The 16,977-nt window shown below is 44.4% G+C and overlaps 1 protein-coding gene, 1 long non-coding RNA gene and 1 pseudogene across 3 annotated transcripts; 1 reads left to right on the forward strand and 2 right to left on the reverse strand.

Annotated features, from left to right (window-relative positions):
- Positions 1–5: 5 nt before the first annotated feature.
- Positions 6–8,611, reverse strand: axdnd1 (axonemal dynein light chain domain containing 1). Of its 2 annotated transcripts, none has more exons than XM_084676275.1 (25): positions 8,153–8,611; positions 7,885–7,924; positions 7,640–7,743; positions 7,434–7,536; positions 7,119–7,204; positions 6,953–7,009; positions 6,662–6,770; positions 6,155–6,276; positions 5,789–5,929; positions 5,452–5,556; positions 5,048–5,168; positions 4,778–4,879; positions 4,336–4,502; positions 4,149–4,218; positions 3,699–3,933; positions 3,282–3,498; positions 2,925–3,018; positions 2,373–2,575; positions 2,136–2,229; positions 1,801–1,947; positions 1,535–1,612; positions 1,246–1,374; positions 1,040–1,131; positions 705–835; positions 6–430 (listed from the first exon to the last, which is right to left on the reverse strand). In XM_084676275.1, the coding sequence occupies exons 4-25, from the start codon at positions 7,509–7,511 to the stop codon at positions 315–317; spliced, it is 2,694 nt and encodes an 897-aa protein (XP_084532401.1). In that variant the 5' UTR covers positions 7,512–7,536; positions 7,640–7,743; positions 7,885–7,924; positions 8,153–8,611; the 3' UTR covers positions 6–314. The 2 variants fall into 2 exon arrangements, with proteins under 2 accessions (XP_084532401.1, XP_084532400.1); XM_084676274.1 differs by having other exon boundaries at positions 7,885–8,054.
- Positions 8,612–9,180: 569 nt separating this feature from the next.
- Positions 9,181–9,837, forward strand: LOC146254523 (uncharacterized). Its single transcript, XR_014731491.1, has 3 exons — positions 9,181–9,213; positions 9,532–9,580; positions 9,693–9,837. It is a non-coding gene; the product is annotated as an uncharacterized LOC146254523 (long non-coding RNA).
- Positions 9,838–12,878: 3,041 nt separating this feature from the next.
- On the reverse strand, positions 12,879–14,043 carry LOC146254524 (N-acetyllactosaminide beta-1,3-N-acetylglucosaminyltransferase 3 pseudogene; annotated as a pseudogene).
- Positions 14,044–16,977: the final 2,934 nt, after the last annotated feature.

Raw genomic sequence — 16,977 nt, forward strand, 5'->3', positions numbered from 1 at the left:
TGTTATTTTGTTTGTATTTTGGGATGTATTATTGTCATGATATGCTGCAAAATCACCCGATCATTATCAGATGTTCCACACATCAACATAAGATAATAGTTTACGCCACTCCAACTATTGACTCCAACTACACTCAACTATTTCAATGACATGACAAATGCAACAACGACCTAACAAAAAACAGAACAAGAAGCGGCACTTAAATAAATAGTCATAAGGTCAGACCTTTTAAGAATTCAACACTTCAAATACTAACTCATCAGAGGTTTAGTCAAGTCGTGTGTCACACTAACACTATGAATGCTGGTCTGGGATCAGCGTTTCCTGGGCCTGGAGGGTTTAGGGCTGTGTTCGGGCTTCTGATTGGCTGGTTTGGGAGCAGGAGGGGACTCCATCTTTTGGGATGTGGCAGCCACAGGTTTCTTACTCACTGAAAGGCAAACACATTCAGGATGATGATGATGATAATGTTTGCATACTGGGCATAAAACAATGATGCTTACAATGAAGGTAGCACAAGGGTTAATATGACAAGTTCCAGATCTATGGAGACGGTTCTGGTAACAGTTACATTTACATTTAGTCATTTAGCAGACGCTCTTATCCAGTTACGAAAGAAATAAAGTTCTTTCGAGCGTTTGATTGCTTGCACACGGTTGTATGACTGCTGCGTGTTAGCGGTGTGTGTCACAGACACTGGCTACCTTTGGGCTCCAAGCTGGGCCTGCCCTGCAGCTGTCTCTCCATGTCCTGGATCTTCTCCAGGGCAGCCTGGAGGTCCTCCTCTGCCTTCTGAGCCCGCTCCTCAGCCCCCTGGGCACGCGCCTCCATCTCCCTGGTGCACACACACACACACACGCAACGCACAGAAATACATCCACACATAAATACGCAACACACATACATACATCCACACACATCCGCAAACAGTAAACATACATCTTTTGTACCCCTCCCCCCCCCCCCACTCCCGCCCACACACACACACACGTTCAATTCCACACGTTTTTCACGAGAGACCCCCATGTGGAGAACTCACAGCAGCTGCGTCTGCAGGAGTCCCACCGTGGCCAGGGCGTCGAAAGCCCGGTGAGCGTTCACCGTGTGCGGACTGATGACCATCTCCTCAGTCTGACCGACACAAACAGTTCACACATCAGCGCTTTGGCTAGGCAGCAACATATACACGGTGAGGCATTAAGCAGCACGATGGAAGGGGTGTGTGGGGATCTTCTCCAGACTGACCTGCCCCAGATGGACCCTGTCCTCTCCCAGGGTTTGTTCGATGACGTAGCCATCGTGTCCTATCAGCTTCATGATGCAGCCTCCCTGACTGCCTTCCTGCACGGCTTCTTCTTGGCTCTCTGACTCCCCCTGCGGGTCAAAACATACAACTACAAATACATTCCAGCTCACTGGCAATTTGTTTATCAGACGATGGTTCCAAATCACTGTGATGACATCATTTTGTACATGAAGCATTATGGCCATATTATTTTCGAGAATACAAACTAAATGATTTTTCATTTTTTACCTCAGGGTTGTTTACATCAGCTGGGCGACTGGTCTCTTCCACCTGTGACCTTCCAGAGTCTTCCTCAGGTCTGTGGACCTGGCAGGATAATCAAAACATCGCTGGAACACCAGAAAACAACCATGTGTGTGCTGGATACCAGGATAACATTAACTCCTAGTATCAACCCAAGTCTGAGAACCATTTACTTTAGTTTGAGACACTCACAAAAATTGAATTCCATATCAAGTCCCTGGTAGGAGTGAGAGTGCAGACCCTATCCTTACATTAGACTCCACGCTGGCTGACGGGGTAGGAAGTATATCAGTGGCGGACGTGGGGACAAGGTTTGAGGTGACACGCAGATCCACGGGGCTGCCTTTGACATCCGACAGCAGGATCTTACAGGCGTCCTTCCACTCGTCACACTCCCTCTGAGAAACACACAGACACACACTCATGACTAAAATACACATCATGCTCACACATGTACAAACACTCGCACACCTGTTCCATCGATCCAAAAGAAATAATATACATGAATCGTGAATACATGAATGATGAATGGCCTCAAGCATGCATTGAACAGCGCGTGAGGGCTCGGAGGTGTTTCTGGGTGTACCTGCAGCTTGTTGAGCTCGTACAGCTCGTTGTCGGTGTCGTCGTGAGCCATGGTCCTCTTCTGGATGTCCTCCTCCACGATATCCTGACAGGAGCTGACGAGGAAAGGAGAGAAGGAGGGAAAGAGAGAGAGAGAGAGGCGCTCGGATTTCAGGAAGAGCGTTCTGTCCTGTCCCCTCAACAACAGACGCGCACTCCCCCCCTGCCCGCTCCCTGGGCACGCTGAGCTTTGACTGACCTGGTGATGTACTTGGAGAAGTAGAGCAGCTCCTGCGCCAGGCTCCTGGCGTCCTCCTCCAGCTTCCTCATGGAGGCCTCCTTGAGGGCCTGGGGCCCGGGGCCCGTCACCGGCAGGGGCTCCTGTTCGTCACACTGGTCCGGAACCATCTGGAGCAGTAGGTCCACCATCCAGCGAGTCAGAGCCGTGTGGATGGAGCTCACCTGGGGCAGGTCAGGGGGACATGCACAGACCTTTTTTTAAACGGAGGAACGTTCTGGAATCATAAGTAGACTGTGTTTTATCAAACAAACAATCATCGCTCATATGATTCCAATATGACCATGTGAAAATAATGGTCATAATGCCAAACATCAACAACTGTACCAAAGTATGGAACATGCGTAGAGAAGCAAGGACCAAAATGTCTTGCCATGTGCATATTGAACAAAACAAAAAAAATTGTAGATACAAACAATAAGACAATACTACCTTTATAGGTTAAATATAGACCTATATCAGGTTATTGATGCAACTCATTGAAGGGCGATGCCATCAATAAGTAAACAGTACCTCCTCACAAAGCCTCTGGTTCTCACAGTCAAAGAAGTTGGACTGGGTGGAGACAAACTCTCGGATGGAGTTGAACACGTCGTCGATCTCAATCCTATGGAATCACAGAAAGGCAAAAGTCTCAAAAGGGAAGTTTTTCAAGTCAATGCATGATCAAGAGTATCAAAGGAGTATATCAAACCAGTATCAAACCAGGCAAAGGGTAATTTTGTACCAAGGTTGCTTTCAATGCCTAATAATTAACTGGTTGTCCATTGAGACCAAGGTAATGTGTTGTGTTAGGACCTCCCAGTCTGTTGGTAGGCTCTGTTTGTAGTATGTGGAGAACCAAACACAGTCTCTTAGCGCTGGTCTCACTTGATGTGTGCTTTCTTCTTGTTCCCCCCGCTGTCTGGCTGGGTGCTCGCCACTAACACCAGAGCCTCCTCTCCCACCTTCATCCATCTCTCCAGCTCCTTCTCTAGCTTCAAACAATCACTGGGAGGCAGCACCTCCGAACGTCCAATCAGGACCTTCAGCTTGGTGGCCCACGAGTCCATCACCCCGGCCAGGGCCATCAGTTGCTTGTGGATGCCTGGGAATGCCACATGGAAAGAGCCTTCAACGTTAGAAGATCCAAATGATCTTCATTAACCTGAAACTTGAGAAAGTGGAGCAAAAAAAAAAAGAATTGTCTTCATTTTCCCCACTGTATGACAAACCAAACTGCAGATAAGCACCGGCTACAAAACTCCTCCAGCTCTACGGCCTCAGTAGCCAGTAGCCACTCCTCACCGCTCTCCCCGTTAATGCGTGTGTCGAGCTGTTTGTGCAGCTCAGACACGTTGCTGGCCAGCTCCTTCATGGCCTCCTGGCCCCTAGGGGGCGCTCCGTCCGGGGCTGGATGTCTCCTGAAGAGCCCCAGGCCCACCTCCCCCCAGGAGTCCTGCAGCTGGGCCAGCAGGCTGAGGTTCTCCTGACAGGAGATGAGCTCCTCGCCCCCATAGCGCTCGCACTGAATGCTGAACTCCTGGGGAAGGGAGGGGTGAGAGTCCGAACCATCGACATGGGTTTCTAGTCATGCATTTCATGGACCCAAAGTCTTTTATTAAAGAAGGACATGTCACTTAAAAGACACGGTACCGCTACAAGTGAAAAGTATCCTTTAAATACAAATATTCCCAATCACACTGAGGTTTTTTTTCTCTGCACAAAGACAATAAGCATAGTAGGAAGTGCTCTTACGTTGGACCACTTTTTCAAGTAATTATATATCTCTTCTTCGAAGGATTTCTCTAATTTGGGATCTGGAATCCTTGGAGAAGAAAACAGACACACCGTGATACAACATGGCTTAAAATAACCGATGGGAGTTTGACAACATGGCTTGAAACATGTCTAAACATGATCTAAATGTGTGTGTAATACACACTTGACGTTGGTGCTCAAGCAGGCGTGACACGTAACGATGTCGGCCTGGACTTCCTGGATCTTCTCACACTGCCTGAACTCGGCCTCGCTCAGACGCTGCACGAAGCCGGTCATGAGCTCCTTCCACTGCTCTGTCAGCTGAATGATGTGGTTCATGTCCTCTGAGTCCTGCAGCACACCATAACACGGCTCCTTATGTCATGTGTTCACTTAGCAGATGCCTTTAGTCAAAGGTATATGCATGCCAGCTCTGTAGGTCATTTAGTCCAGATAGCACAACATTCAGTTCACTTCATTGATCCCGAAGGAAATTCAAGAGTCGAGATAGCTTTGGAGATGGCACAGACCTGTACCTTGCCTTCACTATTGTTAAAGACGTTATTTTGGTTTTTAACGTTATTTTGGTTTACTGAAGGGCCACGATGTACAGCGTCAGGGTTCACCTTTGACATGAGGAAGACTGTGAAGTGCTCGGCCGTCTTGGTCCAGGTCTGCTCGCTTACATGCAGCTTGTTGGCCAGGTGCAGATTGTTCACCTTGATCACCTGCAACACAACAAGCGCAATCTTAACCATTCCAAAAGTCCAGGAGTTGAGGTACATAGCTGGATGCTGTCCTTGTGGACCCCTAATAGGGTAGCTAACACAAGCATAACAAGATACACAGTATCATAGCATGACATGAATGGTAATAGATATCATGCAGGTGATCACCTTGAGAGCCAGGTTGTAGGTGACCTTGCTCCAGAGGTCTTTCTCGTCGGTCAGCCGGTCCACCTGGCTCTCTAACCGGCGCCTCTGCATCTCGTACAGGTTGTGGTACTCCCCCACCATGCTGCAGACACACACCAAGAGGTAGAGCATGACAAGAAAAAACTGTTTAGGAAGGTCATACGACGTAAGGCTGCTTTGTTCTGACTAATGTTTTGCCTTTGTGTGAATTTGAAAACTGCAGTTTTGTGGTTGAGTGGAGAGATTGTGCTTATTTTAGACAAATGCCAGAATCAACAGATAGGTGCCTCAACCCAATCACCTATGAGATTCTCACAGTACCCAACATAGTATCGAACACTCTCTGTGTGTAGTGTCAAAGGTAACAGCAGCCGTGCAGAGCTTACTCTGAGTTCTTCTGAGATTGTTCCAGAGCTTTGGCGAGCTGCTCCTGTGCCCTCGCTCCCTGATTGGTCACATACTCATCATGCTCCCTCATGCTGCACAGCTCTCTGACATTTCACAGACACACACACAACCATTAACACACACACACACACCCAATCAAGTTCATGCATATAATGTACACACAAAAATAAAACTGAATTGAAAAAAATAGTATTTTGACAGTAATGTTGTGAGTCCTTCCAGCAACCAACAAGGGGGTTATAACCTGTACTGTACACATAATGTCAATACCTGTCAACAACCAGAGAGAAAAGAAAACCCCCCACACAGGCTTACTTGTTAAGCTGGGTCAGGGAGCCCTTGAAGCAGATGATCTCCTCGGTGAGGCGTCGGTCCAGCGCTCTCTGGGCCAGGGTCTCCGTGTGGAGGCCCTTCAGTTGCCGGGGGATACGATCCAACAGGGCCACATACCTCTCTCTGGGGCAGGAGAGACACACACTCATGGAACATCCCGGAATGTGATGCGTTCATTGGACCTGTTTGCATGTTTGCTTTGGATGAGAGCTAAAGGAATACTATGAATGACTCTGTTCTATTTGATCATTTTAAACCTCACTGCTGCCTGCACACACCACTGACCAGAGAATCCGTTTGTAGACAGATCTAGGAGGGGGGTGAAGGGGGCTTGGTAGCAGTACTGACCTGAGTTTGGCGAGGAGATGTCCTCTCTCTGCACACTCCACACTGACCTGTCGGATCAGCTCGTGGAACACGATGTTGTAGATGTTCTGCTCCACTCGCACCAGCTCCAGCAGGCCTTGCATCTGGGGGGAGGACACAAAGGGTGAGGTACCCCACACATTCAAACACAGTCTGTCGGATCAGGATGTTCCAATAAAATGTTGTCTTATGATTTAATGGTGCAGTCCACAGCTTAAATACCGTTTTGGTGTAAACAAGTTTGTCATGACAAAAAAAAAAGTTTGTTTACAATATCTGTTTATAAAGTTGGTTGCTACAGATTAGACCAAAAACAAACGTTAAACAATAAGAACTTCTGTTTAACGTCTGGTACTGAATGAACTATCTTCATTTAATGCCTTGTAAAACAGGCACTTCCTTGCTCTGTTTGCTACAACACTTTTCCCCATTAAAAAAGGAATTGACTGAAGCTGAATCACTCAGTCCATAGTTTCCTAGTTATCGTACCTGTGAGAGTCCAGTCAGTTCACTGTACTCCTGGTTGACCCCTGCTCGGTCCATCATCTCATCCATCACCTTCATCAGTTGGACAGCCTCCAGTCTACCACTGGGCTTCCTGTTCACACACAGAGAGACCATGCTTCCTCTCAACTAGAACCACAATGACAGATACAGATATCGCTCTGGATAGACTTGATATTTCTCCACAGAGAGGACTATAAGCAGGACATCTGTGTGTGCAGATGTCCGGGAAAGAGAATGACATTACTGAAGTATTTGTGTTACATCTTTACTCACATGGATGGGAAGACTTTAAGCATCTTTTTATCGTCCTCCAGCAGTACTGTGAATTTACTGAGAAGAGAAAGAGGAGAAGTTAAGAGGAGAAGTGATTTGGGGGCGTGGACTAGGGGGTTTGGTAGGGCGGGGGTTCCCGCTGCGCAGTAGAAGTGACTTCGCTCACTCGTCAAAGCATTCCAGGGCTTGAACCCCTTTGTTTTTCACAATGTGAAACTCTTCTGGGATCAAAGTCTCCATGTGCTTCAAGTCCTGTGGAGGGAAGCGATGGTGAAATCAACAACTGGGTCACATAAACACAAACTCACAGACACAGTGGCATCTCCAGTTCATTTATAGTTTTTAGGGAGACTTTGGTTCATCCTATTTTCCTTTCCTCCCGGTTACGCTTTGCGCTTGCCACAACACACCCAGACCCACACACACACATTCACACACACACACACACACACATATGTACACATCCTGATGTTCTGCTTGCCTTCTGAATCCCCTGTGTATTGCTGGAGTTCCTCTCAGCCATGGGTGGCAGAGGGATCCTCTCTCTCTGGGTTGCCATGGCGTCACACAGGAAGGAGATATCTCTGTGACCACACAAAACGTAAATAATAATCCAAAATCATGGAAGAGTACGGCTCTATTTGTATATGTATTCTAAACCATAAATCAAGATATCTGTAATCCAACCTGCCAGCTCCAGTCAACGATGTTGGTTGGTCAAGAAAATATTTGTATTTTTTACGGCCAACAGCATGATGCCAAACAGCATCTGTGTGTCGTATTCCATGGATCTAGGGAAGACTTAATTACTTAATGACAAGCACAAAACTAAAGAAGAAATAGATTAGTGAAGACTGTGACCGTTGTGACCAAAATAGAAAAGGGTATGATATTAGACATGCCAAAACGTCAGTAATAAATCACATCTTCACCTTTTTCGGGGGGGTCTTGCTTCGCTTTGAGGATCCCAGTCTGTTTGGGGGATAGATGGTTGAAGTGAGAGTGTCCATGAGTTCATCTGGGATATAATCATTCTGCAGTGGGACAAGCTGCATCTTGGACCGATCTGTCCCTTTCTCTCTCAGCACTGGCAGTTCTGCCACTGTGTACAAACATACCAACGAAGCAACAGTTTGACCCATAGTTTAATATAGAATGTAACATGTCATCATGAATTTCCGCAATGTGTCCGTAAATTACCTTTATCATCTTTCCCAGTAGTAGGTATGACAGTATGATTTGACTTTATCCGCCCTCCCTCCGGCTTTGGAAGAACAGGCGGTGATGGACTCGCTTTGAATGTAGTCATTCTGAACACTAATGCAAGCTGGCTACTGTGATAGCTAGGTTACAGTATTACTAGTAGCTAGTGAGCTACCGCGCAATAGCTAGTACTAGCCTAAGCTACCTAAGTAGGCTATGAAGTTTACCTTTCGTCTGACAAAAAAAAACGCATTATATGCCTTTCCAAGCAACTTTGTGCTGGATAGCGTTAATGCAAAAGAGAGCCTTCGGAAAAGAACGACGAACTTACTCAATATGTGAACAGGAGGCCTATGTCAAAACATTATCCTATCGAATTTGTGGTTTTCTCCTGTCATCTCAAATTCCTTGGTCACCCCCGTTGTTGCTAAGGACGCTGGACTACGGTCTTGCGCTGCAAAAATGGGCGTACTTCTTGGCTCTTTATTTAATGTTTTATTATTATAATTTTTTTCATTGACTGCAGCCTGCTTTGTAACCTACATAAAGTTATATTCTCTGACGGCTTACTTGATTCATATTTTTGTTTATGGTCTTTCTTATCTCCCACCGCCCAGCAAAATAATTATAAGACCGAAACAGATGATGTTCACGTTAAATTGGATGTGAGCGTCTGTGTTGGTGGGTGCGTGTGTGGGACCTGAGTTGTGAATGTTTATCTGAACTTTTAGAACTAACACGGAATAAGAAGTAAACAAGTAATATCAAATTATCCACAAGAATTGAGAAAGTCACTATTTTAATTGAGCGATGGGGGTAGCATGCCGGTGACATTAATTGTAGCCTAAGTAAAGTCACAATAAACACAATTAAAACAAATTAATTCAAATTACATATTCCTTAATACATTTAGTATTTGTTATGGGGTTCATGTTGTGAGCTCTTGTCCATCGACATTATCAAAATGTTGTATTGTTGCGTCACAATGCCTACTGCTTCTGTAAATAGATGGTCATCTGAGAAATCAGATCATTTGCGGTTTGACATCTTGAAACAAGGTAAGGAAAACGTCTACTACACCCTTTGCTCCTTGGGTTAATTGAACAATTAATAACTGTTTGGATATTATATATTTTTTTGAAAACGTATTATTCTGTGTGACCTAGTATTACAACTAAAATAGATGTAAAATGTACTCGACTTACTTTAAGTATTCTTTGTTGCAATTATGTTAGACTTCGTGTGTATGTATTTGTACATGTTGTATAACTTGCTAAGTAGTAAGGCTTGTATGTTGTCTTTTTTATTTAAGATACCTGTGATTGTATATTTGGTTTGTATGATTTAGTAGAACAAATTGTCTTTTTCTTCAACAGAAATTTTGTGTACATGTAATTTCACCAAGAAGAAACTTGGAGGTTGGAGGTGAGGACAAACCATTTTTTTTATATGAACAATAAACCGGATTAAACTGGAATATACAGATATAAAGAACACAAACCAAATTATGTATTATGATGTATTTATCAAATCTCAGCTTCAGTGCCTGAGTCATGAATAGAAGACTCCCTAGCCTGAATGGAGCTGGGCCGAAGTCCAAGGGTGGTCCACTGCCTCCTATCAGACCCCAGGAGAGCGTAGGAGTCATCGATACCCTAGATTCCTCCTCAAGGCCCTCTGCCCTCCCCTCCCTGACTGCTGTCGCCCAGCCTACCCCACCTTCTGGTGCCCGCCCCAAGAAGGGCACCAAGGAACCCCGTCGAAACAGGCGTGTTCGGCAGCCTCTGGCCCCCCTCCAGACTGGTCTTCCGGCTCCATCTGGATCTGACGACATCAAGACCAGCAGCCCTCTGGTTCTGGAGAAGAAAGCGCCCAAGCTGGTCCCCGCCCCTCCGCCGGCACGGCCGTGCCTGCTGCCTGCCTCTCGGCCAGGGAAGCGTGAAGCGGAGAAAGGTGAAGAGTTCCAGCCAAGGTCTGTCAGGGGCTGTCTGCGAACGTCCGTTCATGCTGCCTTAGGTGCAGCAGGGAACGTGCTCCCCCAGCTCGGTGCATCAAGCTGCAAGGAGGAGGTGCCCGAACTTAAGAAGAAGAAGAAGAAAAAGAAGGAGAAGAATCCTCAACCTGATTCCGGTCCCAACAACCTTGGGGACATATTTCCACCTGTTGCACAGCCTAACATCCCATCTGCTAAGCCTGTTATGAAGCCAAGCAGCCCTGTGATGATGTGCTCTTCTCCTGGAGATCGACCCCGAAACACAGAGCGTCCTCCTTCTCGACGTAAGTCAAGCCCTCCGATTGGCACCGCTGAGCCAGACGTGCGACCGAGCAGCAGCACCTCGTGCTCCTCTCAGCCTGGGCTGATTCAGTCCAGCAGCCCTCTTCTGGTCCTGGGTGAGCTGGGGCTGGACCTGCCGAACTCCTGCTTCAACAACGTCATGCTGCTCTCCATGCTGGAGTCTGGCCAGACTGCGGCGGCGGCACCTGCCAAAGAGGTGAGCCCCAGCCCGAGCCCCAAGCCCGTGGTTCCCACAGGGCCCCTGCTGACCAGGAGGGCTGGGAAGAACGCGCCCAAGCTGGTCCTCCCCCCTCCGCCGGCTCGCTCCTGCCTGCTGCCTGCCCTCGGAAGCCAGGGAAGAGTGAAGCGGAGGAAGGTGAAGAAGGTCCGGTTTTCTAACCAGGGCCTGCCAGGAGAAGTCTGCGAACGTCGGTTCATGCTTCCTTAGGTGCAGCAGGGACCGTTCCCTCCCCCTATTCCTACCCCCCCCCCATTCCCCCCCCACTATCACTATCCTCTCCACTATCACTATCTCTATCTCTATCCTCTCCACTATCACTATCTCTATCTCTATCCTCTCCACTATCACTATCTCTATCCTCTCCACTATCTCTATCCTCTCCTCTATCATTATCCTCTCCACTATCTCTATCCTCTCCACTATCACCATCCTCTCCACTATCTCTATCCTCTCCTCTATCTCTATCCTCTCCTCTATCACTATCCTCTCCACTATCTCTATCCTCTCCTCTATCACTATCCTCTCCACTATCTCTATCCTCTCCTCTATCATTATTCTCTCCACTATCACTATTACTATCCTCTCCACTATCACTACCCCCCCCCCCCTCCCCCAGCTGTGCTGCCCGCTGAGCCTGACGACCCAGACATGTTGACCACCATCAGCTGGTTCTGATGGACACCAACGGATCTCTGCTGTCACCTTTTTCATTAACATAATTACCTGATTTTAATAAAGCTAAGAAAATGTAATGCAGATTGGTTTTGTAAATGGAGCCTGAGCCCTATGGCAACACAATAACATACTCCTGATTGAATAGTGAAAGCATTACAATGCACACTATGGTACACAAAATACATTACTTATTATTACTTATTCTGCCAGTTCACTGCGTAGTTCCTCTGATGAACAACACAGAGTCAAATATTTGTCAAAATGATCAGTGATTTTCTTCCAGGTTTTCGATTGGGACGACAGGCTGCTTAACATCTCAAAGACTGTCAATATAATTGAAATCTTGCCGACGTAGCCAAAAATGTGCTTAAATGACATGAAATTGTCACTCAAGCAACATTTGTACCTTGTGTCCAGTTCTTCAAGACATGCAGTGGCAATAGAATGATGTAGAATTCTAAGGAGTTTGTATCCTCCTTGGTCGTCAATGCTGACTGTTATCAAAAAGTTTGAGTATGGTTACATTTCTTCACATACATTTTCATTGCAATAAAGGTATTCCCAGGAAAGAGATACAGGAATGTAAGATCCAACCACATATGTATTCAGGAGTGCTAAGAATGTAAAAAGTGTTTGTTTTTGTACAACTGTTAAATTCCTGGAGAGTGTGTTTGACAAGTCCAGCAATGTACTTCTCATCAAAGTTACTCTTCATGATCATGAAACTGTAGAAGTTTTCAGGTTTTCAGTCTCTTTGAGTTCTTTAAGTTTTTTCCAAATCTTACATATAATATGTATTAGTCTCGTAGAGGGCACTTAACAAAATATCTGCTCTCATTTCTATATACAAGAAAGAAAACACACAAAAACCAACTCCAAACTCATTTAACCCTTGTGCTGCCTTCGGGTCACATGACCAAAAGGTTCATAACGAACCATCGTTGTGTTTACCCAATTTTACCCAATACAAAAGCAAATGAAAATAATTTTCTTTTAACCTTCGCAATGTGGGGGGTCTGAGACAGCCCAACGGTTAAAAGAAAATGTTTCACTTTGTTTTTGTATACGGTAAAGTTGTCGCAAACGACGGTGGGTCACAATGACCGATGGGTCACAATGACTGATGGGTCACAATGACCCGAGGAGAACACAAGGGATAAGCACACCACAATAACACACTTTAATTCAGTTGGACATGATGTCCTGGAATGACTGAGTGAAAGTGTAGTTATGAAAACGCGGTTGTTTAGAATTCTCACATCACACACGTTTACTACATTTGTATACCACCAATAGAGATCAGAAGTGTACAATTACTTTACAAAAATTCTAATTACTTCACAAAAGTATCTCTTTTGGCCAGATGTGAAGGATTTACCTATTATAGATCCTCTTGTATGGAAGCCCTGTCCTGGCACAGATAATTACGTTTGCCTGGTGGTCAGTTGACCACGATCTGAAAATTCTATTGCTGACAAAACATATCGTAAGATTCATCATTCATCACTGAGATGCCTGGGAAATCAACACGTCTAAAGTGTCAATGTCTTTCCGACACATTTCAGGTTAGGGTCACGTACTCCATGCCACATGATGTAAATCTGATGTACTACAAATCTGTGTACTAAAATCATTTCCCTGTAAAAACAAGGGTCATGGGCATCAAGCCTTTTAGAAGGAATGTGGAATCCTTGACAGTGAACACCGATGTGGGACTTGATGCCAAGACCAGCCTTTTGCAGGCACATCCCCAGGTAAGCATCATCAATAGGCAATATGGTTATTGACTGAGACATTTTGTATATGACCATAGCTGTGTAGCCTGACAGGAGAATTCCCCCTCCTGAGCAATAGGGGGGGGTATGTTTCTGACTCTTGTACCTGAACTGGCACATAGTACTTGCTCTGTCCGTCTCTGATGGGTCCACCGACATATGCCAAAGAACCCTCAAACAGATGCTTGCTTCCATCATTGTCCTTGAGGCTTTGAAAGTATTCTACCATGTTATCTGTGTTGGCGAAGATGTCATCATCACCGTTGAGCAGGAAGCGAGCATCTGGGCAGTTCCTCTCCATCCACTCGAGAAACAGAATCTGCTTCAGTGTTAGATTGAAGAAAGTGTCACTGAAGTCCCATTGCAAGATGTCATGGTGTTCTTTGTTTTCCAGCTCCAGTAAGTTGTTCAGTTTTGACTTCTCAAATCCCGAGCTTGTGGTTCCTGAGATGAAGAGTCGACGCACCCACACACCATTCTGGATTCTCTCCTCTGCCCAGGTTTTACGTTGAACCTCCCTGCGGTCATAGTTCCAAGGCGAGCTCTTAATAACCAGCAGAAGGAAGACATCAGCAGAGTTCTGTGGACCTCCACATTTATCAGGTACGTCAAGCAGCATGGGGAAGTGGCGGCAGTGACGATAATACAGGAAGTCTTGGATGTGGCCGGGAAGTGAAGAAAAGCCTGTCACGTTGGATGCAGATTCATTACGCTGACAAGGTGGCCATGTGACGGCATCTGACCGCACCCTGACTGGTTTCTTAGCTATTTGGTTACACATTGATTCCTCTGTGTTTATCGGCATGTTATCTGATGGCTCATCTGCAGGGTGGGCATCTTTCCCAAAGATGAGCACCAAGGCGAAAGTTCCAATCAAAAGCAAACCCACCAATTTAACGTAACGCAATGTCCTCCTCCTCATTGTGACTTCTCTGAAATTTCAAAATGAGACATGTTCAGCAACTGGTAATATTTAGTTGAGTTGGGGTTAATTTAAGGTTAAGAGATAGCCTCATCATCAGTCTCATCCTTGTTGTTTCTCTGAAATAAGAACAAATATTTTTTTCAAAATCTTTACAAATCTAGATGAGGAGAGGATCACAGCATGCATCAAAATATCCTGCATATGTAGACAAGTGGATAAAAGCTGCAAGTTTGTCATTGGTTATTGGACAAAGTGGAGTTGGACAAACACACTGACTGCTACTAAAAATATCTTATCTTATCTACAGATCAAACATGGGCCTGCTGTAAAGATCTTGGCCAGGTTAAGAGAGTTAGACAGTGAGTTAGAACCTGAGTTACAAACCCCAACGCGTTTCAAGACTGACCCAGAGGACCAGCAGAAACACCACAGAGACAGTCCTGTTTCCCCTTGCAAACTCCTTCTGCTTAAACAGAAACACCACAGAGACAGTCCTGTTTCCCCTTGCAAACTCCTTCTGCTTAAACAGAACCACCACAGAGACAGTCCTGTTTCCCCTTGCAAACTCCTTCTGCTTAAACAGAACCACCACAGAGACAGTCCTGTTTCCCCTTGCAAACTCCTTCTGCTTAAACAGAAACACCACAGAGACAGTCCTGTTTCCCCTTGCAAACTCCTTCTGCTTAAACAGAAACACCACAGAGACAGTCCTGTTTCCCCTTGCAAACTCCTTCTGCTTAAACAGAAACACCACAGAGACAGTCCTGTTTCCCCTTGCAAACTCCTTCTGCTTAAACAGAAACACCACAGAGACAGTCCTGTTTCCCCTTGCAAACTCCTTCTGCTTAAACAGAACCACCACAGAACAGGACTGGGGGAAACCCAAATGATTCAAAATCAACAGAATATGGGGAAACATAACCTAAAAAAATAGAACCAAAACCTCTATGGGAGGCTATGGGACCAGAAATAACAGGTACAGTTACATTACATTTATTCATTTAGCAGACGCTTTTATCCAAAGCGACTTCCAAGAGAGAGCTTTACAAAAGCGCATAGGTCAATGATCATAAACAGTGGGCTACCATCCCATGAAGCATACATTGTGGAACGCAAATAAGTGACAATGGGAAGAAACATAAGAGCTTGTAGTTAAACAAGTTACAATTAAACAACATGAACCTCAAAAGTGCAACTTAAAGCAAGCCACAATAATATAATTCACAGCAAGTACAAGAAGTTAAATCAGTTACAACTAACCAAAGAGTGCAACAAGTCCCTCAATAAGTGTAATTGAGTTCCTGGAGGAAATAAAATGAACATCAGACCCAGCAAATCTTTCTTAAGTACCATTGTACTCCCGGAACAAGTGCGTCTATAGCCTTTTCTTGAAGGTGGGGAGACAGTCAGTGTCTCTGATGGAGGAAGAGTAAAGTATGCGTAGCATGTTTGCCTCTGAACCTATTTTGTTTTTTTCATCGTACGGTTTTGGAGGTGTGGGCAAACACTTGTTTTAAGTTTTGATAGTATTATGTAAGTAGTACAATCGCCACTTTTATTTACCTTTTTTCTATAATAATTATCTATATAATTGAATTCAGAGCCTTTTGTTTTCAAAGCTAATGGATAATCTTTGTTTGAATAACTTTTCAATGTGATAACTCCAGATTACTCTCACCAAGAGTTCTGATATTAACTTCTTCTATTTCATCTTCTATCTTGTTTTGTCACTACAGATCTCAGAGACACATAGAATGTTGATCTGGTACTTAAAAAGACCTAGGGCAGAAGGAGTTGAACAAATTCACTTCCATTCTTCATGATCCATCGTTGACTGGATTTGTACCAATTCCACAAGGCCATTTAGAGGACAAGGACTCCATTGTAATTGCTGATCTGATGATAAAATACTATGCAGGGTTAGGCTTTGGAAGGCACCCTAAATATTTTAACGGAAATTCCTCCCAATGATCTTGTTCTTATTTTTAAGAGGGATATGGGTAAGAAAAACAATAGTGTATCTCTGGCAGTGGACTTAATATCTACCATTAGTCCATATCTATAAAAATTCCATGGGAAATGTTAATTGGCAAAGGGTATATAATGGCGTTAAATCAGAATCAGAATGGGGATTTATTCGCCATGAAAGTTTGCACAGACAAGAAATTTGCTTTGGCAGGAAGGTACATTCGGTAAATATATAGGAATCTTAAATTTAAATTTGTGGTCTAACTATACTAAGGATACATAATGTAGACAATTATACGTTTTTACAGTAATTGTACATGTGTTTGTCCCATATTAAGTTTGAAGGTGGAATACCAACATAGGTCTAATAAAGAGCCTGTTTATCTACCATTTGCTAACTGGCTATGGCCTTCTGCTACCAGCTGGTATTTGCATGGAAAGCCTCACAATTTCCTTTCAAAAGCATAATGCCTCCCTTCATAAAATGCAAAACAACCACATGCAGTCAGTACATTTTAATCATGCATCCTACTGCTGAGCTCACTATAAGTATCAAGGTTGTCCCATATGAGTAATGTACATTACTTTAATGTAACTACATTAAACTGATTTAATGTCTACATCTATAGCCTACATATGAAAATATTTTTCTAAAACTGACAATCTTAACTCTAATGTCATAAATATTATATTACTTATCCAAATGAATGCAATACCAAGCTAAAATAAGAATAGACTACATCTGATAATAACAAAAGGTTTGCTTGTCTAAATGTTTTTGTATTACAACACAAGTTACATACAACCCTGTACACAAGTGTTTTGCAAACAATGTAGGTTTCAATGTCCATTCATGTAAAAATGTACAGTGGTATTGTTAATAGTAAACACTCAAAAACTGACAATGAACTTACCTGTAAAGAAATAGGTCCACTTCTGACAATTCTCAAATGAAACTCTAGC

The sequence above is a fragment of the Hypomesus nipponensis genome, chromosome 16 (assembly GCF_054491055.1).
Source record: "Hypomesus nipponensis isolate SF chromosome 16, ASM5449105v1, whole genome shotgun sequence".
In the NCBI taxonomy this organism is placed as follows: Eukaryota; Metazoa; Chordata; class Actinopteri; order Osmeriformes; family Osmeridae; genus Hypomesus; species Hypomesus nipponensis.